The sequence below is a fragment of the Coloeus monedula genome (genome assembly GCF_965178545.1).
Source record: "Coloeus monedula genome assembly, chromosome: 5".
Lineage (NCBI taxonomy): Eukaryota > Metazoa > Chordata > Aves > Passeriformes > Corvidae > Coloeus > Coloeus monedula.
Genome location: NC_138785.1, coordinates 15,976,766 through 16,001,987, shown reverse-complemented (window position 1 = coordinate 16,001,987; position 25,222 = coordinate 15,976,766). Strand labels below are relative to the sequence as shown.

The 25,222-nt window shown below is 38.0% G+C and overlaps 1 protein-coding gene across 1 annotated transcript in view; it reads left to right on the top strand.

The window, feature by feature from the left end:
• ARHGAP10 (Rho GTPase activating protein 10) overlaps positions 1–25,222 on the top strand; it is a gene marked incomplete at its 5' end in the record, with an annotated part of 143,929 nt that overhangs the window by 53,429 nt on the left and 65,278 nt on the right. Inside the window, 9 exons of the mRNA XM_082281208.1 lie at positions 2,853–2,954; positions 5,937–6,047; positions 8,098–8,202; positions 11,850–11,979; positions 13,297–13,403; positions 15,040–15,134; positions 17,948–18,029; positions 19,061–19,103; positions 20,400–20,465. Of these exons, the coding sequence (XP_082137334.1) occupies positions 2,853–2,954; positions 5,937–6,047; positions 8,098–8,202; positions 11,850–11,979; positions 13,297–13,403; positions 15,040–15,134; positions 17,948–18,029; positions 19,061–19,103; positions 20,400–20,465 (841 nt within the window). The remainder of the gene's footprint in view (positions 1–2,852; positions 2,955–5,936; positions 6,048–8,097; positions 8,203–11,849; positions 11,980–13,296; positions 13,404–15,039; positions 15,135–17,947; positions 18,030–19,060; positions 19,104–20,399; positions 20,466–25,222) is intronic.

Sequence of the window (25,222 nt, the reverse complement as noted above, 5' to 3'; positions counted from 1 at the left end):
CTGCAAGTGAAAATTGCCTTTATTTAATTTTTTGTTTTGAATAAATAACTCATTGGCTCTGTATGCATGGAAATAATAGGGGTGAAGAGACTAAGGACAAGATCTCATCCAAAGTGTTTTTGATGAAAGTGTTTGGTAATTTTTTTAAGATTGTCACTAAGTTGTGTATATTTAAAAAAAGGCAAAGTAAGCTTCATGGATTAAGTGCAGACTAGATTTGGATAAAAGTAACAAGGACAAATTTGTACCAGTCTACCTTCCTTTTTGCAGTGAGATATTTAAGTGCTTATTAAAAAAATAGAAAAGAAAAGAAATCAGCATTTTATTGTACTCTTCTGTTGTAAAATTCAATACATTTTCAAAATACTTGCATATGTTTTATTTTATAATTTCATGATTTCATCACTAGTGATATATGTAAGACAATGTTTCACTTATGAGAGCACTATACATTTTGACTTTGGCATTTTGACTTTTAACATGTTCTGCATATGATTTCAGTGTTCATGAACTGAAAATGCTCTGTTGATCATAAATCCTCTCAGCTCAATGGTACAATGAGCTTTGTGTAATTTTATGGACTTGAGAGAAGTATATTAGGTGACCCAACCAACACACAATAAAAACTTGGACTGTAATATAGCCAGTCTTCCAAGGAAAGAGGGAATTTGTTCTGAATGTAACCTATTGTCACAGAAGCAGCTGTGTCATGAATGCATTATTTCAGCAGTATTTTTGCTGTGAAAGAATATTGCTGGTTTTTTGGGATGAGAACCCCTACGCCTTTAAATTATCTTATATCTTCACTCATTTCCTAGTCAGAATTCTCTCCCTGACTCTTCTAACACAAATTACATTCATGCAGTCTACATCTCCCATTTTGTTTGGATGGATGTTTCTTCCTTGTGTCCCTGCATACTGTGTCTGTGAAGCTGTAGCTTTTATTTCTGATCTAGACCTTTTTTTTTGGACAGAATTCTTAATGACCTTTAAATAGAAGTCTTACATAATTGTAGAATATTTAAATAAAAACCCTCTAAAATTATTCAGCTCTTGGAATATTCTTAACTGAATAATTATTCAGTGTCATCAAAGCACTGGCACTGGAAGTATAACTCTGCTTAGCTCTGAAAACCGGGCTATGGCATCTAGTGGTGAAATATATCTGCAGCATTGTGTAGTATTTGCTTTAGGAAAGATTTACGCTCTACCATTACAAAATAAAAGTTGAATCTGCTGCCTCAGATTTTTTCTGCATCTTACATCTCCTGCTGATGAAATGGTCTGAGTTAAGCTTAAGAAGAAAAAGAACAGAAGGAAAGTTTAGCTACACAGAGCTGGAAGCTGAGACCCTTATTGAATTACCCCTTAGTGAAAGGTGTTGCTGCACTAATCCTGAGCTACATGTGTAAAGTTTCTGGCTTTGCCTATTAAGAAGTTAAGAGGACTCTCTTCTTTTTTTCTGGGAGCATTCAAATGTTCACCACATCAATGGAAATTTTGCTAATATAAACATAAAGATTCACCTCCTTCCCTGCACTCCACTTCCTCATTCCACATTGCTAGTATGTTATCGCTTATCATCCTGATACCATACACACATCTTCATGTTTCTCAGTTGATAACAAATATTGTGGCTCCTTTTTTAAAGGAAATTCTGAGTCTCATAATGGGGGGAAAAAAATTTTCATGAAAGTCCTTGCTGAGAAGCAATCCTCAACAGCCTCTTTAATGTAATGCCATCTTCAGAATGTAACAGCTCAGAGAACAAGAATGTGTCTCTCTTATAACATAGTATATATAGTATTATTCAAAATTAAAGGTTAAGAGGAGAAAAAAAGAGTAATTATGTCTGTAGAGTTTAACCAGGGGTTTGGGTAGAATACATTTTAATGTGATTTCAAATCTACAGAGGAGGAAAAATACTTTAATTGAACTAGTATCTTTCTGGTGAGTAAATCTGCCAGTTCTTGAATATGTAATTAAATACTTGATTTTACTTACTTGAGGTTATTTTCAACTGCAATTAGATATACTAAAAATAGCTTCAAAACTGGTTGGTTGAATTCATGAATATTGATTTTTGCCTTAATACACTGTGTTAGGAAACTGGAACTGAAGAATCAATTTGTTTTACAGTATCTTCTACTAAATTAGATTCAGAAACTCAGATTTCCTAAAAAAAAAAAAAGTAATGACTGTCCCTCTTCCAATACATTGCTTTTCGTGGCTGGAGAAATGGATTTGCATTGTGCAAATGATAGTCATATGTGTCTGTGAGAGTTTCTCTTTTGATACTATGATATTAAGTTTTATGGATATTTTAATTTTTATTGGTTTTTTGTCATGGGCACAATAAAATTCTGGTAGAAACAGGAATTCAGCACAGAGGTCGTTGTATAGCTTTAAAGTGGAGAAAACCTTTTGAATATAGAGGTGTATTTGCTTTGGGCTTTGAGCTGTTGGAACTTTTCCCTTGTGAATTTTAGAAAGGTTATTTTTTTCAGTGAAACTGGTGTTTCCATTGAAGTCCTCTATTCAAAACCAAGGTGGTGTGGATGATCCCTGAAAGTAATGAAATATACAATATGTCAAGAGGAGGTCAGGTTTTTTGCTTTTTTTAACTTAGAAGATGTAAGCATCTGTGTAATAAGCTACACCATAGTGATGTGATGGGATTTCATTTCAAGTTAGCCTTTAAATTAATTTTTTTAATGACATGGAGCATATTTTTCTCTACTTACTGGAACTATGACATTTTTTTCTCTTTGTTCCTGATGAACTAGAATTTTAAAGAAGAAAAATAGTACACTTTTATATTTACATGGTTGCCACTTTGTTTCTGTGTCTAGGAGGAAAAGAAGAAGTTTGATAAAGAGACAGAGAAGAACTACAGTTTGTTGGAGAAACATTTGAATTTATCAGCTAAGAAGAAGGAGCTACAATTACAAGAGGTATTGTTGCCTCTCTTTTTTTTATAGGGTATAGGTAAGTATACTTAAATGCAGAAACAGCATTCTCAGTGGTAAAACAAAAAAAAAATTCTCATCCGGAAAGGTTGGTGAGAAAATCAGTATTTGCTGAACTTAGTACCTCCACCATTTTCCAAATCAGGGGGTCTGTGTGTGTACAAAGCCCTGAGCATCATGTCATTTTTATATATAATTAAGGGAAGAGCTAAGTGCAAACATACTGTGAAAAACTCTGCATTTCTTACAGGGCTTTGCCATTGCTGTGATTTGCATTGCATTGTGCCTATTGACTAAGTGTCCTGTGATAATACTTCTTGCAGAGGACAGCAAGACTTTTATTCCCAAATAAAGTGGGTCTGTGCCATTTCTTTTTCTGCCATTTTGAAGATTTGTTTTGGGATTTTCTTGAGTAGTGCTGTAAAAAATTTGTTGACAATTTATAACTGATAGATCTGTTTTGCCTGGCATTCCTTCTGTCCCTCTGGGTTTATTATCATCATCAACTTATTTGTAATAGTTTTTGTTTCTGGAGCAACAGCAAATAGTATGTGAGAAGACTGCAGAGAAAACTTGCAGACACTTGCTGTAGCCAAAAGGGTTTTTTTTCCCCCAGATATGTCTGAATTATTAGTGCCTAGAGTATAAAAAACCTTAATATTTTCTTCAGATAGAGCTCCGGTCCCTGCCCTCTACCCCATCTCAAATATTCTATGCCGTTTTTCATAAAAATGGTTAATGTAACTGGCAGAGTTACCCAGGAACTTCTCTGCTCTTGAGTATCCGTAGGATGTCACTTCACCATGCTGCATTTGCAACATAGACCCTCAAATGTGTAAACAAGTGTCTTTTGGGGAGTTGAGTTGTCCCAGTGAAGGTACTGGGCATGGCTCATGTGTCAGGACCTGTACTTTTATCAAATTGATCAGCTGCCAAAGAACTTGACACAGAGAAAATGATAAAGGGCTGATTATGATTGCTCGATGAAATGTGGTTCTCGATATCAAATCTGAAATGGGACCTAAGCTCAATGGAAAAATACATAATGCCTGTAAGAGGCATTTTGAAGCTGTATCAAATATAGCCGGAAGCTTTAGAGCGTGTGGGAAATCTAGAATGGGCAAACAGATTTGTTGTAAATGTCCTCCAAAGTTTCACGAGCAAAAATTCTTCAGTCAGGCTCTTGCATTTGTATGTTTAATTTTGAGGTATAAATTTATAAACAATTTAAAGAAAAAAGGTCCTTGCAGCATGTTGTCAGAGGAAGTAGTAGGAAACAATTTCTTGCACAAGCTTAGAGAATAGGAGTATATGATTGTGTTGTAATGTATATAATTTAGTTTTATTCATTTTAGTTGTGTCAGTTCCTGACTGGAGTAAATAGTGCAGGGATAAAATTGACAAAAATTTGATGAAAAACATGCCGTGTTGTGGAGTGTGTCTTAACATTAACATAACTTTGGACTCTCTTGGTGGCGGGATATTCCTGTAACTTCACTGAGGCACAGTGTGTGTCTCACTTCTGTCTTTCTTCAGCAGTACGCAAACTACAGTGCAACTTGCTGGGTGCATGGCGAGGCTCATGTCTCAAAAACTGAGAGATGTGATAATTTATTAGCAGGGAAAGTGGAATAAAACAATAAAATGGCTGTGTTGGGTATTGTATTCTGGGTTGTGTGGTGAGCCAGATGTCCTTGAAAATCCACTTGAGAGTCTCTTTCTAGGGTGTTGTGGTACCTTTCATGTGCATATGATTAGAAGCTTAGCTGACAACTCAAACAATTTCTGTGTTTATAGGCTGACAACTCAAACAATTCCACAGTTTATGGAATGCATCAAAATAGCATGGCTTGTTGAAACACATTTGCTTACTGAAATACTTACCAGGGCTTTATTTATTTCATGGCATTTGTGGTTATGCCCCTTTAACTGCTGAGAGTTTTCCAGCACAGAGCAGTACAGCCAAGCACGTCTTAAGGCAAAACTGTCTTAAATCTAATTTGGCTTATCCTCTTAAAGCACAGCAGTCACTGTTCAGCCTGAAGGATGTAGTCTCAGTATTTAAGAGAGAGTCTGATAGTAAGTCTTGTCCTTTCACCTAACCTTTTCTCCACTTCCTTTTGTAATTCAGTGTAGAAGCATTTTGTATTATCTTTGTGGGTGAAGACTAAGTGTTACTTACTTAGAGTAACCTTTTGTAGCTTTTCTTTAATGTATTTTAATAAAAGTTTCTGTCACCCAGTTTTAAGATTCATTTTAACAAATCTTACATGTACCTTAAATAATAACTTCCTAAAATAATACCTAGATGCTAGAAAGTGAAATATTTATGGGCAGATGGATGGCAGCCGAAATGTAACTGTTCAGCATCAATATGGTGTTGGCATTTCTGCAAAGCTGTCCTAAATATCAGCTGCAGGTAGTAAGGCTGCATTTCTAAATATTTGATGCTCTGTGGAAGCTTGTGAAGTGTTGTACCAATAAGTGAACTTTTTTCTGTTATGTTTCTAGCCAGTCAGAATGAGCACAGGTGTGGGATGGGTACAGCAGCATTCTGGCTACTTGCAACAGTTATTTGGGTTATAGAGTAAAACTTACAGCACCAGCACTGTAGTTTTCAAAAATAACATTTTCTTACTTAATTTGACTGGAGAGATGATTTCCCCCTCTTAGATCCCTCTCTGTTTGGGCAGGTACCTTTGCAATGCTATTAAAAGTTGGATTCCTTAGAAAAGAACCTTGAAGAGGTGTTGCTGGAATTCTTCTAAAAAAATCTAGCCTCATCATTCAAAACAACATATGTGAAAGGGAATTGCTGCTGCTGTTTTAAAGTAAATGAATGATCTATGTCGTAACACATACCTCAAATATGGTGAAAATTATCTGCTTGCCACTTGTATGTGTGTGTCATCCTGAAGCTGTCTGCAAAATGTCTGTGAAACTTCATGAGGTGTGCTCTGTGTGCAGGCAGATAACCAAGTGGAGCAGAATAGGAAACACTTCTATGAGCTGTCCCTTGAGTACGTGTGCAAGTTGCAGGAGATCCAGGAGCGGAAGAAATTTGAGTGTGTGGAGCCTGTAAGTATCAGTGAATTCAACCTACTCTCCCTGCTTTCATAAGGGATGGAGGAGGAATGCAATTGAATGACAGCCAAGCTCTTTTTTCTGGAACACACAACCAATTGCGTGGCTTAACAGAATTTAAACCAACTTGGTATGTCTGCACAGATTCCTGGCGCAGATAAGCTTAACCAGGCATGGCAAAGTTGACCTCACTAATGAGAGCTGATTTGGACCCACTGATGCTGATTTTGAGAAAATGTGTGAAACCTTTGTTGTACTGTAAGAACCTCACTTCACGTTGTCAGATAGAATGGAGGATTCAAGATGATGTTGGTCTCAGGATTCTTGCTGTGGGTTTTCTAACCAATGAAATGCTATTGGTAACTAATGCAAAGAATCTAATTTTCATAATGAAGCTTGGGCTTAGAGGCCTGTTAATGAAGAATTGCAGGTGTAAATCAATTAACAGTGTGCTGCTGGATGAGAAGCCCATTATTGGGTAGCCTGATGTTTAATTTCACTTGCAATTGAATCTGTGAAGAAATCAAGGGGCTTCATTGAATTTCAGTGCAAATTACACATGCACTGACCAGGCTTTCTTAAATCTATGAGAAGAACTTAGTCTAAAATTTTCTGAAATGTGTATTAGCTTGGTGGTATAAATACAAATTTATCAAACAACAAGAGAACAGTAAGTGTAATACTGACATAAAGAGAGGATGAATTGTAGAAATGTCTTCCATTCACTCATGCTCTGAACTCTGTGCTTTTGGGCCAAGTCCATCCTTTCATTCTTATACAATTGCTTTAATGTAATAATGAAAAAAGTTCCAAATGACCCTAGCTGGTCATTATGGAATTAATAAGAACTGTCTGTTTTAATATAGTTTATTCCTGTATGAAAAAATTGCTAAAATCCTTAAGGGGGAATAAATTGCTGCAATTATTTTAGCATTGTTTAAAGAATGGGAAAATGCTGTGAAAAAATGGTTGTGTGGGGGCTTTTTTGTGTAGATGTTTTGGTTTTTAATTTTTTTAAAATTTTCCAGTTTTTAGATTTTTTAAAAATTCTAAATAGCTTTGCATTTGGTTATTGTTTCAGAACATTTGAAATTTCTTCAGAGCCAGAGTAGAGAAATGAATCTGGAAATTATGTTCTTGCAACATGTCCCTTTCTCATTTGTGAAAGCTCCTTCTGGATGGTGCTGAGCTTTATGTTGCTTAATTTGTACGTGAAGTTTACACTAGACTAGAAAGCTGAAATTATTTTGTACCAAATTCTTGCTCCCTTTTCCCTTAATAATACTTAAAGTTGATGTGGTTTTTTGCATTTTTTGAAAATGGTTTATTTGATATGACTTCAGACTTTCTTAAATACATTCTTTGGCTTGTTCTCTTTAGAGAGCTGTTCTTTCATGAGTCACTTGCTTTGTTCCAACAGCCTTAACTAAACAGGAGAGTTAGACAGGACTACACCTCATGCTGCTTCCAGTGTAGTACAGCTTGTTTGTTCTTTTAAATTGAAACACTAAAGTCAGAATGTGCTAAGTGGATCACTTGCTGGTTCTGACAGAAGGTCAGATCTGTGCACAAAAAGCAGCAATGGGGAAAGCTTCCTTCTTCCAGCGAGGGAGATGACTGATGTGAAAGTCATCTCCACGTGGTCATTAGCAGAGAAGGGAATGACCAGGGAAATGGTGACTTAAAGACAGAATGATCATTTTCTCCTTGTGCACAAATGTGTTCCAGACATCACTGGTATCAGAGCAGCTGTAGGGAAACATTACTTAGGGAAGTTTGGGAACACGGGATATACATTCCCTATGGTCAAACGGAAAGTAGAGATCAGTTGTGAAATTCCAGAGAAAGGACCATCCAAAAATGTCTCTATACACAGATCATCATTTGGATTTAAATATTACTCAGAAAGTGTAGGCATTGGTGGAAACTTATTTTAAAATAATCATTTTGTCATCTCTGAGCTTTCTGAAAAAACTTGTGTGCAGCAGCTGTATTCAAGCAAATGGAGTTTTTTGTTGTAACAAATGTTTTATTTCTGTTTCAGGTGCTATCATTTTTTCAGGGTTTGTTCACTTTCTATCACCAGGGATATGAACTTGCTAAAGACTTCAGTCATTACAAAATGGCCCTGCAGATAAATATACAAAACGTAAGTCGAGTCTACTTTTGTGAGTAAAATCACTCGCTGAAGTTGCTGCAAGTGCAGTGTCTGTATTGCCAATACTTAGTTCCATGTGAGTGCATTGCCTGTGGATTTTGGGGATGTGGTGCCATCTCCTGGATAACAAACCACATCACTGGACAAATCATCACTAATTCCAGCGAGTTCTTTGGAATTTCTAATAATACTGTAAAAAGCAAGTACAAAGTAAAAGGCCCCCCGCTCCTTATTTTTTCCTTTTTTTTTCTTTTTTTTTGAGAGAGAGAGAAGTAATGCAAGGATTATTTAAAAATCAATGAAATTATTTAAAAATGCATACAACACTGGATAACTCAGAGTATGGGTAACAAAATAGCAGAGTTTTCAGTGTTTTGTGTGTTCTTTGAAGTTAAGTATGTGGTGATCATGTCTGAGGGTCATTTCCCCTTAGAGTGTCATTATCCATGACTAAGAAAAGGGAAGAAAAACAGCTGGTCACAGCAGTGTGGAGTTTCTGTTTGTCTTGCAGCAGCCCTTTCAGATGAGAACATCCCTGTTGGTTTGGGGTGCAGAACTGTGTGAGGAGACTTGGTGTTAGCACCCATGGTGTATTTGACAAAATGATGTGTTCCTTCAGGGACAGGCTAAGGGGGGCCACCACTAGTTTAGCGTGCCCTCACCCCAAATTACCAGGTGTGATCTGGACTGGGAGAGCAGGAAGCAAGGTGACAGGCTGGAGCAATGGGGCTGACGAGTCACTAGTCAGATGGTCTGTTTGCTTCTTGAAGGTCTGTTGAAGAATAAAGCTTGCTCAGAGGAACTTGGGTGTGCCAGAGGCCTCTTGGTAGGGAGCAAACCACATACCTTACTGCAAACAATCAGTTCCTGATGGTGCATTTGTTTTGTTGACCTCTGAGGGCATCTGGAATTAAGACACAGAAACTACTTCTTGGAGAGGACAGTCTGTTTTTAGAAATGGCTTAACTAGCAGGGAAGCGGAAGGGCAGAAGAGAGGATTGCAGTTGTTGTAGTGCATAGTGATGTTATTCATGTGTCAGGATACCATTCCTTTAATTTTCTTCCTGTGTGTTCAAGTGTCAAGTTTCTGTTTGAGCTGTGGTTTGGTTTGAGAAGGGGAACTAATTAGTGGTAACTTCATAAGCAGACTTGTGGCAGAAGTCAGTGCTTGTGGGGGAAATGTCAGGCCAGACTTGCTTCTTCTCTGTGCTTAGCTTAACAGAGTGAGGAGCAGCATAGAGGGGAGCTGATGCAGGATGAAACATGAGAGGGAAGCTGTGATACAGTTTTGAAGAGCTGGGTTTCAGAATACAGATGGAAAAGAGCCAGTGGAGTGATCTGAAGAAGTGATGAGCAGTAAGAAAGTAAGCTAATCTCAGCAGCTGCATTTTCAATTGACTGAATGGTGTCACAGTGTGTCCCACCAAATTCTAAAGAGCTTGAGCTTGGCAGCTCAAGTTTTATGAATAGATAGAGGCTGTAGAGAGAAGGGAGAACAAGGCTCAACAAGTATCGAAGGTAGAAGGAAGCATTTGAAAAGACTGTGAGAGGACATGACACATTCTCCTCTGTGCTGAAGATCAACAAGACATCCCAAAGGAAAAATGAACTGGGTTTTGCCTGTGGTACAGCTGAGCTGCTGGCAGAACACTGGATTGATGTGTTAGAAATTGAAGGGTACAAGATTCAGTACAGAGAGCCTAGCTGGATACAGAGAGTGATTTAAGAGTTGCCAGTATAACTATAGTAGTGGTTGCCTTCCCTTTCATTCAGGTTGTCTTTACTGTGAGAATTATCCTATGGATTTCCTCTCCACACCCTGTCCTCCTCTCACTGCCCCTCTGCCTTCCTCAAATGAAAGAAAGAAAAGTACCCACCCCAGTCTTTTAGCCCAAGCTCTAGAAAGCTGATTCTTCCAAAAGTCACATTATCTTGTATGCTTGGCCTGGGGAAAAGATAAAATAGGTGAGGCAGCATTTTCAGAAAAATAAAGGTACTTTCAGAAAGCAAAAAGACACATAAGCCTGCATTTGGAACCAGTGCTTTCCTCAAAACACATGTACCAGCTGGGGAAAGTACCAGCTTGGAATTTAAATGTATGTTTTCAGTGTTTGCTGTTCGGACAGGTGTGTATGTAGAGAAAACCAGGTATTACCGTGATTGTTTTGGTTTTATTTGCTCATTGACCAATTACCAGTGCTTTTCAGACCAAACTGAAGAGTTTCTTGTGGCAGGTGTGAGCTACTCTGTTGTTTTGTGTAGTCCTGTTGTATAATTTGAGTGGCATGGTTACTTTCTGATTGTTTTTGCTAAACAATCTGTTTATTCTGATAAATGTTTCTCTTCTGGCTGCTTGCAGACTTTGGAATAAGTGACATTCAGGAATAATAATCAGCTGGACTTCTGAGGTTTTTTGGGGTTGTTTTTGCATACTTCTACTTGCGTATGGTCAAAACATTTGGCACATATATAGTCTCAGTCTGTATATGTTATTGATGACCTTCCTGACACTTTTTCCTCAATAACCACAGAAAATCCTCTACTTCCTGACAAGTAAGAGTCTCAAATTAAGCCAATATATGTAGTAATATTTTTCCAAGGAAATTTCAATATTAAAATTCATTTTGCAGTCAGTGTTTTACTTCCCTCTGAGCAGGTCAGTGCATTGTTTTAGAAACCTACTCCAGCAGTCTGTGTGCTTTGCACAGTCACAGCAGCTGTTATCTAAAACACACATTAATTTGGAAGAATATCAGAAAAGTTGGAGAGTAAATATGTATATGTCCTAAAATGGCCTGAATCATTGTCTCATTTTATAGTTATTTGTGGTGGGTTGGCCCTGGCTGGATGCCAGAGACCCACCAAAGCTGCTCTATCACTCCCCTCCTTAGCTGGAGAGTTTGTGGATTGAGATCAGGACAGGGAGACCAATTACAGGCAAAACAGACTTGACTGGGAGATATCAGTTTAGTTTAATACCAGATTAGGGTAATGAGAAATAAAACCAAGTCTTAAACACACCTTTCTCCCTTCTTCCCTCAGCGGTGCAGGGGAATGAGGGTTACAGTCAGTTCTTCACATGATGCCTCTACTGCTACTTTGTCCTCAGGGGGAGGAATCCTGACACTCTTCCCCTGCTCCAGCATGGGGTCTCTCCCACTTGAGAGAGTCCTCCATGGGCTTATCCAATGTGAGTCCTTCACATGGGCTGCAGGGTCACAGCTGCCTCACCATGGTCTGCACCAAGGGTTGCAGGGGAATCTCTGCTCCAGCACCTGGAGCACCTCCTGCCCCTCCTTCTGCACTGACCTTGGTGCAGAGCTGTTCCTCTCACATATTCTCACTCCACTCTTTGGCTGCAGTTGGCATTGTGTGGGTTCTCCCTCTTAAATGCATTATCCCAGAGGCTCCACCGTGGTCACTGATCAGTGGCTGGTCCATCTTGAAGCTGGCTGGCACTGGCTTTGTGGGACATAGAAGAAGCTTCTATCACCTTCTCACAGAGGCCCCCTCTGTAGTCCCCCATCACCAAAACCTTGCTGTGCAAACCTAGTACGTGATTACAACTCCTATCTGCCAGGAAGAGCAAGTCTTTCTTCCATTCTCTTTACCAAAGGCTTTTTGCTGTCTCGTTTTAGACACGAAATCGTTTTGAAGGAACAAGGTCAGAGGTAGAGGAGCTCATGAACAAGATCAGAAGAAATCCTCAGGAGCACAAAAGAGCAAATCACTTCACGATGGAAGGCTACCTCTATGTACAGGAGAAAAGTAAGGTGTATTTTGTATTCCACAGTGCCCATACTGGGTGTGTCTATCATTCCCATGATACTGATTTTTGGGCACACAGGCAAGTCTTATCTCTACAGGCAACATGAAGGTGCAAAGAATTTACAGTTGATTAAAGACTCATCTGAGTAAATGTTGGAAGTCTCTAATAGCATTGTTACTGTGGCTCATAAAAAGAATAGGAAGCTGAAAGTGTGACAGTTTGTAGTGAAAGTGACTGAATTCTGGGAAGTTTTGTTTGACCAAAAAATGGATTTCATCTTATTTTTAATCCCTTACCAATGGTCTCTCCTAGAACTGTCAAAGATTTGTTGTCAGCCACCAACATGAGTTGTCAAATTAGCCTCAGAAAATTGGGCTAGATGAGTATAATGAAATTGAGTGTCATTTCCTTGATTCATTGATACACTTTCATTACCTAATTGTGATGATAGGGTCAAATAAAGCAGGCTATATGTTAGGTAGCTGGTGTTAAAATTCTTGCTGTGAAGGTGCATGTCACACAAATCATATCCTGTCAACACTTCAAACAATTATAAATCCTTCTCACACTAGTAAAAAAGCCAAACAAGATGCAGAGCTCTTGTTGCACAAGGAATGACAATTTATTGTAATTTATTTTTAACATTTTGCATAAATCATATTTTAAGATGTTTTCCCTTATAGAGTGAGAAGATTCATTTGCAGACTTATTTTTTTTGAGAAGTAAAGTAATAGAAGTGAGGAGATAGAAAGGGTCAGAATCCAAGTTTTAACAGTTAACATTATGGTGCAAATCTCAGCAATACTACATGCAGTAAACTGAGCTCTAAAGTAAATGTATTCTGTATAGGGTATGTCCTGATTAATGGGAGAGAATTCTGGTGGCAGAAGCTGTGATCAGACCTTAATCAATAGATTGTGTAGAAGTTGCAACAGAGGTGTGGTAATCTGTGGTTATTTAGCTTCAAGGTACCAGGTATAAATCTAGCTTTCTGTGTTCTGCTAAATAAAAGTTTCAAAGGGATATTTATAGGGAAAAATAATTTTGTCTGTAATAGTGAGACAAGGATACATTAATAATTCTTTCCATTTCTCATTAAGTATAAGTGTGAAATACAACACGCATCAGTTTTTAGAATAGTAAGCACTGTTTAACATTTGTGTTATTTTGTATAATATTCTTAATTTATACCTTTACTTTAAATACCTCATTATTAGGAATTAAGTAGGCCTCTTAAGTATCATTTTAGAAAGCAGGAGAAGAAAATGCAGAAACTGGAAAAAGTACATACTATTTATTGCTTTTGTGTTGTGTAGGGCCTGCTCCCTTTGGTTCCAGTTGGGTGAAGCACTATTGCATGTACAGGAAAGAGACAAAGAAGTTCTCCATGATCCCATTTGAACACAGATCAGGAGGGAAAGTTGTACGTATAATTACATATTCTACTCTTACACTTGTCCTGTATCAAGATCCGAGAATGTTTCAAATAAGGTGTGTCAAGTGCTTTGCCTTTCTAGTCTCCTTGCCCCTTTTTTTGCCTTTCCTCTTGCAATTCAGTCTGCCATTTAAGGACATTAACCTAAAGTAGTGGATGAGACTTTTTTGTTACTTCCTTTTAGAAGACCAGAGGACCTGGCACAGATAACATGCAGTATTTCACCATTTAGAATCTGGTTTATCCATGAGGCCTTTAACTTATTAAAGTATAAATCAGGAAAATAGAATGGACTTAGAAATTTCTTTCTTACGTGTTCCGGTTAGATTTTTCTTTTAGAGATATAAGTACTGGAAGTGGGATTAGAAAAGTGCATTTTCATAAGAATATAATTTGTACTGATAACTGAATATCATTTCAGATATCTTTGGTAGCATCTGAAATATTCAAGACCCAAGACTTTGTTCATCTTTCAATAGCTTTACTTCCTACTGAAATAGTTGGGAGTTGATGGCACTTGGTACCTTTACAGATTACACATTAAATGAATGTATTAATAGGGATAAAATGCATTTTGTTGCAAGGAAAAAGTATATCTGAATCTGGAAACTAGTGCTTGAGCCAATATGCCTGTAAATGCAGCACCCTGCCCTGTCTTCAAATTGGTTAAAGAAAATCATGTTGTTAGAATTTTATCAAGTTATTATATCCTGTTCATTTCAGCAGAGGGAAGATGGCTTTCGTAATTTTGAGGACTCTGTATTTACAGATGTATTGAATTTGGAAGAATCTTTCAAAAGCTTTGGAAAACCTGATGTACTGAATATCAGTGGTATTTGGTTTCCTTAATCACTTCAGTACTTCTATTAATTTTTTATCCTAATTTACTCTAATTGTAAGAAGCCATTTTATTTAGTATAGTATATAGTATGTGTCTGAGCATTCAGCATTCTAAAACACCTATGAAGCCATTTCTGCTGTATTAAAAGATCTTCCACTTGGAAACTCTTGTAGTTACTCCTTCAGTGACAGCCTTCTGTGTCTGGAGATGCTGAATAGGACAAGAAATAATTAAAATGTACAGTTAATCCTGAATTAAGCTGGTACAACTCATGCAGCCTTCACAGTGAGTTTGTGATTCCTGGGTAAAATAAAATCCGGGTGTTGGTCTTAAAGGAAGGAAGAATTGGTTCTTTAAGACACGTTACAGATAGTAAAGAGCTCTTCCTTTGTTCTAGTTAGTGTAGCAATGGCCTTTACCATGGGAACCACTCTGGCTGACATAAAATGGGAAAGGTCTCTCTGTGTGTTTATATTGTAACAAGCGCAAAGTATTTTTGTTAGTTTAACTTACTGTGGTACTGAGTCATTCTGTAAAGTACCAGCTAAAATGGACTCAATATTTTTAGATTTATGTCCCATAAATGACTGTAGAATTTGTGTTACTGTGTAGAAAAGTGAACTGCAAACATGGGCGAATTCTTTTGCAAGTGTCAGTTTTCAGTATCGCTTTTGCCATTACTTTAACATAAATTTACCTTACTTGGCTTGTACAACTGGCTTACTGGAGCTTATAAAAACTTCTATAAACTGGGTCAAGCTTATAAAAACTTTCTTTTCACAGGGTGATGCGGAACTCTTCGTCCTTACCTATTGTACCAAAAGAAATACAGATACAATAGACAGGCGATTCTGTTTTGACTTAGAAGCTTCAGACAGGTAAGCTTGTGAAGGACACTAGGAAGAGCTCTTTCTAACCAGTAGTTAAAACTACTGCACAATTACTGTCGTGTTTTCTTCTGATTTCTTTGATCCTCAGTCAGATTTCCAGTGGGAAAGGGTCACTGGAGGAGCAGGCAAGCGCTGCCATGGCTCACTGGGTTTTATCTCAGCTGTGCGCAGCAGAAGCAGGGAGGAACTAAACTGAAATGTAGACATTGCCTGAGCTCCCATTAAAGAAAAGCACAGAAAAAGTTAAGAGGGGCTATTAAGAGTTGTTATCACAGTGAAGAAACATGGCTTGAATTGAAAAACATACAGCTGTTAGTGAAAGACTGATTGCAGTAATTATTCATGTAGTCATAACCACATTGTATCACAATCCTGCATTCCAAAATGAGGTGTTGCTGGGGAGATACACTGGATTTTCAGATTGAAAATAAGGTTATTGGGATTTTGAAGCTTTTTGGGGCTGGTATAATCATGCACTGCATCTTGAATGTCGTTGCCATTGTCTTTTTGAAGCACCACTTGTTGCTCTATTTCTGAAGAAAAGAATTGCTAATTTTTTCAACTAAAGGATCTCAAAGTATGATACTGGTTTTCAACAGCATTTTAGTCTTCCTTCATTTATGAAGGTGAGAGGATCCAACTTAATAGGGTACTCCAGATAAATATGGCTGTGCTAATGCTACATTCTTTTGATGCAGATTGTATTTGTGCAGAAATGGATCATGTCTAGAATTAAATGCTAGATATAAATTAGTAGATTGTTGCTGAGTTTTTGCATCTACCCCCTCTGAGCTGTTTTAATCTAGTTGTTCGCTCCTTAATTATACCAATTAACTACATGCTAATTTATCATATAGTAGTAGGTCTTCAAGTTTTATAGGCTTGTAATCTTATTTTCATCAGATTCTTAGTGCTTTTCACTTCAAAAGCAGCACGGTCAGTGCTGTCAGGCTCCGCTGTCCCTTGAATGCTAATGGTATGCAGATATAGCTGTGATAAGGATCACGTGATCAAACTTTGATCAGAGGCTATGCCAAGCTCCTGTGGCCAGTCAGACTGGCCTGAGGCATGTTCTTCCTACAACAGCCAATGGGTAAAGGCATGTGAAACTTCAACTGCATCAGAAAACTTCTAGCCCACATGGCAGATGACAAGAGATGCTCATTTACAGCTCAGGTGATGTTTGTCATCACTCTACAGCATGGTTTGAACTTGAATTTTTGAGTTGAAGAGGATGTGGTTTAACTATTCTAACACTGCGTCCCAACAGTACAAAAAGGAGTGGAGATTTATACTCCAGACCTCAACTCCTCTGGTGTCAGTGTGTTGGTCAGTAGGGATAAGAGATTTCAAACTGAAATCTGGTAAAGTTTCTAAAAAGTAGCGTGAGAAATGTCAGTCTGTGCCCCTCTGTGTGTCATCTGCTCAGTGGGGTATCTGGAGTTTATACAGAGATGGATAGAGAGCAGTGTTTCCTTGATCCTGCAAAACACTTTTTCATTCTCTTCTCTGGTGAAAGTGGGAAAAAATGTAGTTCATCTTTGTCTTGATATAATACACACAACTGGTCCACTGTGACCTTGATATCAGACACTTTTCTTTTAATAATATGTGTGTGCAGTACTGAGATGTTCCCATGGAGATTAGGTCTGTGCTGCAGGCCATTAGCTTGTTTCCTTGGTATCAGTTCAGGGCACACTTATCCCTCAGCTTGTCCAAGTTAAAAAATAACACAGGGATTGACAGCTGGGCACGGGGCTTTTTTTGGTACTGTGCTTTGGAAGGAGGCAAGGTCGTAAAATTTTAGGGAAGACTTTTAAGTAGCAAACATTCAGCCTTGTGTGTGACTTAAGCATAATTTGGAGCTTGCTGAAAATTTGCATATTTTTCTTTGAAAAGGAAAGCTGAGATGGTTATGTTTTCTTTAAATTCTGATACACTTATGGCTCTGAGGGTTCTAAGATTCTGGCTAAATCTCTGGGAAGTGATGCTTTTTTTCTGTTTCTAGTACTCCATCATGTTTAGTTGAAGTAAATGGTAATTTATCATTTTTAGTGGTAAATGTAGAGAAATTTAAATTGTAAGGAAATAGCAGAGTCTTCTAGGGTAGGAAAAAGTTACTTTATTTATAAAAAAAGTATTATCCTTCTGAAATGCTACCTAGATTTTAATTTTTTCCAATGCAGGACAAGGAGGGAAGGTTTCATTTCCTTTGACTTTATTTTGAAGACAAATAAATGGTATTTCATGCAGCATGTACTGAGTTTGATGTATTGCTTCCAGGTGATACTCTGATACCTTTACAATTGTAATTTAGTGAAAAGAGTTAAATGGTTTGGTTTTCATTTTTTACCAAATTAAGATAGTTATTTTCATAAGGTGTTTACTTGCAAGCTATGATCATTGTTGCTGCTTTAAAGATGAAGATTATATATTGAGTGAGTTAACAAATGCCATTTTTCATCTAACAGCAATGCAAGTCCAAGTTTTACAATTCACAAAACTCAGTAACTCCAGCAAGTGTTGGAATCAGCAAGTCATCAACAATGAGCTATTTCAAATAAATAGTTTGCAGATTACATTCACTTTCTTTTCTCCTCCCTAGTCTCCCTATTGCTCACTGCATGGATCACTTCTATACCTTTTATTTTCAAGCTCAGCAGTGTTCAGTTATTAAGCAAAAAAAAATGAAGCCTGCCTTTTAGGACCATGGGCTTTGCTTGTAGTTGGAAATAGAATTTGACAAGAATTTTTTAGTTTCTGGTGAATGCAGTCGCTTTATGTTGTTGGTGCATTTGCAGGCCTGGGGTTCCTGTGACCATGCAGGCATTTTCTGAGGAAGACAGGAAGCTGTGGATGGAAGCCTTGGATGGAAAAGAAGCTGTAAGCATAATTTTAAAAATATTATTTTATGGTGTACTGGAGAATTCTCTCACCCCCCTACGCTCTGATCCCGTTTATACTTTAATAAATGGGGATTATGTAGTTTGAAAAATAATAGATTCAATGAATAAAGGATAAAAGTGAAATAAAACTCAAGAGAGATGAGTAACTTGGTAAAGCTCAGTGTAGATAACTGCTAATGCTGATATGAGAATTTTTCATTGTAATGACAGCATTGATTTTTATAAATGGTTTCTCATCCCAGTGATAATATTGGTGCTGTAGGAAATGTCTAGTATAAGCATGTTCACTTAGTCTTATGCTGACATGCTGCATTCCAGTGGCAAAACTTGCATGAGTGAGTTACATGGTGTTATTATTATTATTATTTTTAAACCAGATCAGAAAAGTCCTTGTCAATGGGACTGAGGTTGTACATGAATTTGCTTAATTTCTGCCTCCCATCAGGAAATGGGTGTGAAATGTTGAATTGAAACACACTATTTATTCTTATAATGATAAATATATTGGTCTTGTGGGCCAGAAATAATGGGGTGTTCTAGACAGTGACACAGTCACGTGTCTGCCCCAGCAGTTGTAGGTTTGATTGACCTCATTGTTACACTCATCTGGTTTCATTTGCAGAGGTGTTTATTACAATGGCATGTTGGCTGAGCTGGACTCCCCAGTAAGTTTACAGCTTCTGGGAATGCCAAACTGGGACGTAAGTCCCAGGACTTATCAAATTCTTAACAATTTGAGTGAGCTTGACACTATGAGGGAAGTTAACCTGTGGAGAAACATAGTAACATGGAACACATAAATCACAGTGAATTTCAGTGGTTGTAGCTAACATTGGTCTGAGGGGGCACAGACCTCTGGTCTTGCTGTTAGAGCTGCTGGTGGTGGTGATGTTCTAGCTGTAAACAACTGTATTTGTGCCTACTGAGCATTAAGATTGAGGGTGTCTTTTTTTCTGGTTTCATGGAAGTCTTTAAAATAATTTGTCTTTTTTACTCTTTTTGTGTTAGCTGTTCATCAACTTGAATAGAGCGAATGCAAAACGAGAGGGAAGTAAGTATTTGAATTAGCATTAAGGCTGATTTTGTTAATATTTTACAATTGAGAAAGGCAAAGGTAATTTCTTTTTTTTTTTTTTTTTTTTTGTTTTCCTGTGGATCCAGCTTAATTATTTTACATTTAAGTCTTGAGTTTTGAGTATAACTTGTGGATTTTGTAATTAGCGGGTTTAACTCAGTAACTCAGTACATACATAAGAATTGTAGGACTGGACATAAGCTGGAGAAATAGTCTAATTGTTTTTGTCAATTTACTTCATGCCTGAAATTGATTCAAGGGTGAATTTGTATGTAAATGCATCACAATTTCTTAATCCAGATTGTGTGTACATTTCTGTTAGCCTGTGTAAGTACGGTTTTAAAAGCAGTTGCAGCTGAATGTCAAGATCAGCAAAAAAGCTGAACGTGTGCATTTAAAATATAAACCAAGATATGGAAGTAGAAGAGACGGCTTTCTTTAGATAACATTAGCTTTCTTCTGTTAGCAAAGTATGAGAGTGAAAACAGGTATCCTTCTTTGATTATGGGGCAATTTCTGCCTGCTTTTTTAAGAACTTGAAATTGCTGATTAAAGCTGGATCCTGGTGTTATTAATAGAAATTTTTCCACAGATTTTTTCTTTTCATGGTGCAAGACCAGGTCCTCAGGAGCAAGAAGGCCAGATGTTTGGGGGGAGGGCAGTTTTGCAATATAAGCTTTTAAATGAAGTTTTGATGCGAAGAAAAAGAGTAAGATAGAAACAACAAAGGAATGCTGGAGCTCAGCTGTTGTCCTGTTCATGCATCTGCTTTCATGTAGTCAGATCATTAACTGCTGTGAAATGATATACATGTGTCCTGTATCTTTAGTGTGGGAATTTCTTTGGCTGAGGGTAGGACTCAGTAAAAGCCCTGCTGTTGATGATTATGTTTTTTTCATCATAAGTACTTCCTTGTCCCATTTGGTGAACTCTCTCAGATGTTGTCGATGTTGCAGTAAGTACTGTTAAATTCCATCTTGCATCTGCTAACATGTGTAACTAATCAGAGATCCCATTCTTCAAAGGATGCTGCTGTGAACAGATTCACTGAAGCCACTATCACCAGAACAAGCCTTTGCTTGGGCTAGGCACGGTTGTGAAGGAGAAAAGCAGAATTTCTCTATAAAAAGTGATGTATTCTACCAATTTCAGAATATTTACAGTTTTGCCTCAAAAGTTCTAGCTTTATGATCGAGTCCAGCCTTATTTTCGGTGAAAGACATAATTGTAATGGTGCTTTAAAACTGTTCAACCTTTTTTTTTTTCTTGTAGGTGCACAATTGGATAAGATAGGGTTCACCATCATCAAAAAGTGCATCAGTGCTGTTGAAACACGAGGTAATGATCAACCCAACCTGTTTGTGAAGAGGGTGAAGCAGCTGGTCTGCTCTGTGAAGAAGGCCTCTATGATAAAGTCTCCTGTAGATCTCTGGAAAAGACTTTACCATGGCAGACATTTCACTGATAAACTGACCAGAACAGGAGTCTGTCCAGTCCCATCCTTTTGTGTATGGCTTTCTTGCAAGAAATGTGTTTGCCAGAAGTGCTCACACGTAGGAAATAACACCTCTCTTGACAAAGGGAGCCAATGTTTGTGCACAGCAGCTAAGAGAAACCTGTGTTTTGAAGACAGTGCCTGTACCTTTGCTTTGCTGTTGGAACAGAGTAATTTATTTTAGTGTTTCATTTCTGTTCAGTCTCTTAAGACAGAAGAACAGGAGCTGAGCAGGCAAGTGATTAACAAAACATGTTGAAGTACTTTTCGTGGAGTTAGTATCACACCAGGAGCAAAGAATCTGTTGGGATTTATTGTTGCATATACTCATTGCTGTAGTTCCAGAACTGGAGATGGGGGAGAGGTCACTGTGCAACAGTATTCAAGAGGTATTTGGGATTGATTTTGGGGACGCTCTGCTGAAGTGTGTGGTGACCAGTCACTCTGAGACTCACTGCATTTTATATGGCATGGTGTGGAGAACCAGCTTGTTTGGTTGTGGTTTTTAAAAAAAGAGGTGAAGGTGTGAAAGTTGGTACTTGGTTACAGTCTATGTCTCAGTTTATTAAAAGAGATGTTGTAATTTCTTTGTTTGCATTTTGGTTTCCTCCTAAATTGTTGGCTTTCATTCCAACTCCTAAAGGGGACGCTTAGAATTTTTCAGGAATTGAATCCTTTTTTCCTAGAGGTCTGGCACAGCACAAGGCAGAATACTTAAATCTCTGTGTATCACAGTCCAGCTTAAGTGAGATGAACAGAGGAGCAGGTTCATGCTTGCTGTCAGTGCAGCATTTTACTGAAAAAGTGTCTTCCATGTATACACTTACTGTACAGTATTACTAGGAACACAAGCAGCCTTCATGATACTTAGAATTTTGCGTTTAAACAGCAAGAAGTATGTAATGTCTTTTTTTTTTTTTTTGTTAAAGCTTTTTGTATCAGTCCTGTCTGCTGCATTAAAGATGTGATTCCAGATTAGGCCATATTCTATCTGGTGTTATTTTTGTTCATTCTGTTCTTTTGAATATTTTTCAGATAAGTTTGCCTGTCTCATCACTTTAAAATTTCAGTTACCAGCATTTACACTCTGAATATTTCAGCTGGGAAACATTGCAGATAAAGCTGGCATCCTACAGATAAGTTGTCTTCACTGCAAAACCCTGTCTCAGTGTAGTCTGGATCTTCTCTTTGCAGTGAATGAGGCAGATTTAATGAAAAGGGTACATGTGCTCATGTAATGAAAGGTAGTTTTGGCCTACGGTACAGTGACTGACTACCTTACAATACCTCATGAATCCTCCTTACTATAAGCAGTGTGGAGTATACTATATTTTGGTTTATTATTTTTAAGTGTGTTCAAATAGTTTTCTTCAAGTAGTGGGTTGGCTATTTTTTTTTCTTTTCTGACACCCTGCAAGAAAAGTGAAACAAAAACACAGCTGTGGAAAAATGTGAAGATTTTCTTCATGAAGTGGCTATTTGGGAAAATGTTTTTTGTTGTTTTTTGGGGGTTTTTTCTCCTCAGGGCTGTGGGTGGATAGGTTAAACTGAGTGGAGGTTTAAGTTCACTCTGTCCTTTATGCCTTGATTTAGGGGCGTGTAAGAAGGTGCAAAATACTTGTGTAACTCTCTTGTTCAAGACAAATGATGAGCTTTCATGGGTTAGCAGGACATCTCCCCATGGTGGGATCTGCCCTGAAACATACTTGGGAGAGGGTTAAAGTTCCCAAAATCTTTGGAGATTTTGCAGCTTTGCTGTCCCTTGTACACAGCCTTTGTAAGATGTACAGTTAATAGAGTGCTTTGTGGTAATTACGGCCAACGGAAAAGACTTGTGTCTATTAATTTTGTTTTGGAGAGTATTCAAGAAAGAAAATAAATCAGTGTTTGATGAATATTTATTTTCTTGGGGTTCCAAGAATATACTGAGGTGAGATACTACCTTCCAGGAACTCAACAATCCATTTAGCTCGGTTTCAATCCAATTGATTTGTCTAGTACATTTCAAGCAGTCGTTGATTTTCTGTTTACTGATTCTTAATTTAACATCAACTGCATTTAAAAAACAAAACAAACCAAACCAAGTAAACCACTCCAAAACAAAACAAGAAAACCCCTAAAGGACCTTCTGCTGATGTCTGTTGAGCTAAACAAATGGAGGCTGGGAGAGCATTCAGTTGCTTGTCTCAAAAGAGTTTGGACAAATAGTTGTATGATGAAGAAAATCCATCTCTCAAGCTGCAGAATTTTCTACCTGTGCTTTTTCTTGAAAACAGTTTTTACTTGGTTATTTTACTTCAATGATAACACATCAAAAGCAAGTTATATTCAGCAGCAGAAAACAGGACAGATGCTTCTTCAGAGATGGTGCTTGTGTGCCATGTTTTTATCTCTTTTAATCATAATGGGTGTGAGGTTGGCGTGGGTGGAAAGAGAGGACAGTCTAGTGTGGGTGGAAACTGAGAATAGTCTTGTCATGTCACAGCAGAAGTAGTCTGGTATTCAGAGAGAGAAGAGCATAACAGAGATATCGAACATAAACTTGTCAATGGCTGGATAATTTTTTTCTCAGTTATGTTCCCTTTTATAAAGCCAAAAAGGGAATTATTTGCTTTGAATGAATAGAAGCATGAAAATCGGTGTCTTGGTTAAAATGCATGTGAGCTTCTGATTCAGCATTGCCTTCCAAGAGATTGGCTGTGCTTTACCTGGTAGGAGGTGCTGAGGTATCAGGATATGCACCCCATCTCTTGCATACTAAGTACCTTGCTGGTTGGATGTGCACCTGTGTTTTGTCTTGGAGAGAGCATTTGGGGATTCTGTTCGGAGTATTTAATTTATTATTCTCTACTGAGAATAACAGAATGGGGTAGATGTTTATAGAAACAACCAAGAGCTGTTTGCTCCACTAGTTAAGGCTCTGTGCACGTTTTTGTGTGCAAGTAGTTGGTTGTACCTTCTGAGGGGACGTGATGGGTGAAGTGTTTGCCGAAGCAGTGTTTGTCTTGAGTTCAGAACTACCGGAGTTGCCAATCTGAGCTGCAGAGAGAGATGGCAGCATTGAGCTGCGTGTCCAGGCCGTCTGCTCCTCAGGCAGATAGTACCTGGTGAGGAGGGAGTAGAAAACCTTTGCAAGTGACAAAAACCCCTCTGTCATTACCTTGAATTTAGAGTGTCACTTGTTTGGCAGTTTCTGTGCCATGGATTTTGGTATAAAAAGTTGTATTTGCACCTATATTGCAAGTCTGTCAGCCTCGTGCACAGTGCCGGTCGCAAAGTAAACTTCCCTACTATGTACCTTGCTTACAATAGTATAAATTACTGTCTTGCTTACAATACCTTACATTTCTAAGCATGTTTCACTAACTGTGTACCTGTGCCAAATTCTGGTATCAGGCAGCCAAACATCTTGAGATAATGTAAATATGAAGGAAGTTGTGCTGTGGGGCTTTACTGCTCCAGGTTGCCAGTAGTGGTTGAGCCTGCAGACAGAGCATCTGAACCCTTCAGCATTTCAGTCAGTGGTGAGCTATTCCTTGCAATGAGTCATCCTGTCAATTGTGTTCTGTAAATGCCAAGCGTTATCAGTGCTGGGTGTGCTGAAGATCTGAAATGTGCAGATTAAATCAGAAATAGGACTGTTTCAAACTAGGTTTGTATATTTTAAATAAAACATCATTTGCAAGTATGTTTAAAGGTATCATCTAAAACTATGTTGAAATATTAATGCCTCTTTGCGCTCCTTGATGTCTGCTAGCAATTAGCTGTGCTTTTTTTGGGTTGATGAATTTGAAACCGATCAATTATCTGATAATTTCTATCATACTCATGATTATTGCTGGAGGATTGTCATGGTTTCAATACTGCCATTTTTCAGAAACTCCTGCATTATTCTGTCAGTTTTAATACTGAGCAATAGGTTTTGTGGTTTGACCTCGATTATTTCTAAGCCCGTAAATGTATGTTTGGGGTCAGCACGGTTGGTTCCCCCCAGTTTTAATGTTAGACACACAGGAGGTCACAAATCAACTTCTGAGATGAGCAAAAGCTGAGTGTGACAGTATTTCTTACAGCTTTTTAGCATCTTGCGTATGATGCAGAAGGCTTGTTCTGTGGTACTAAAAGTAGTAGAAGACATTGCATAAAAAAAGCATGATGCATTTTGGCAAAGCTTGGTGTTAGTTTGGTACCAGAATTTCCCTGGACACCTCTGAGAAGTTTGAAGCAAAAAGTATTTGCTGCTCTCAGGACAGATTTGTAGTGCATTCTTGTTTGGAGTGTATCAAGGACTATATTGTTGAGGGTTTTTTTTAGTGTCTCCAAGTGGTGCATAGCATGCTATCATACTTGCTCTAGGTATCATTGGAAAACTTATTTGGTTGTGTTGATAACTTCATATTTTGAGAAGAATAGTGTTGTGGCCACATAGCTGGGTTTTTCTTCAGTTCATTCTTTTGTGCACAGCTGAACTGTGAGGATACTCCAGAGTAGTGTGTTTTGATGAGCACAGATAAAATAGAGGAGATCTGGCTTATTCTGTTAATTTGAGCCAGCTCTGAACCTGGCATCCAGCTTAAGACTCAGCACCATTCCAGTGGTG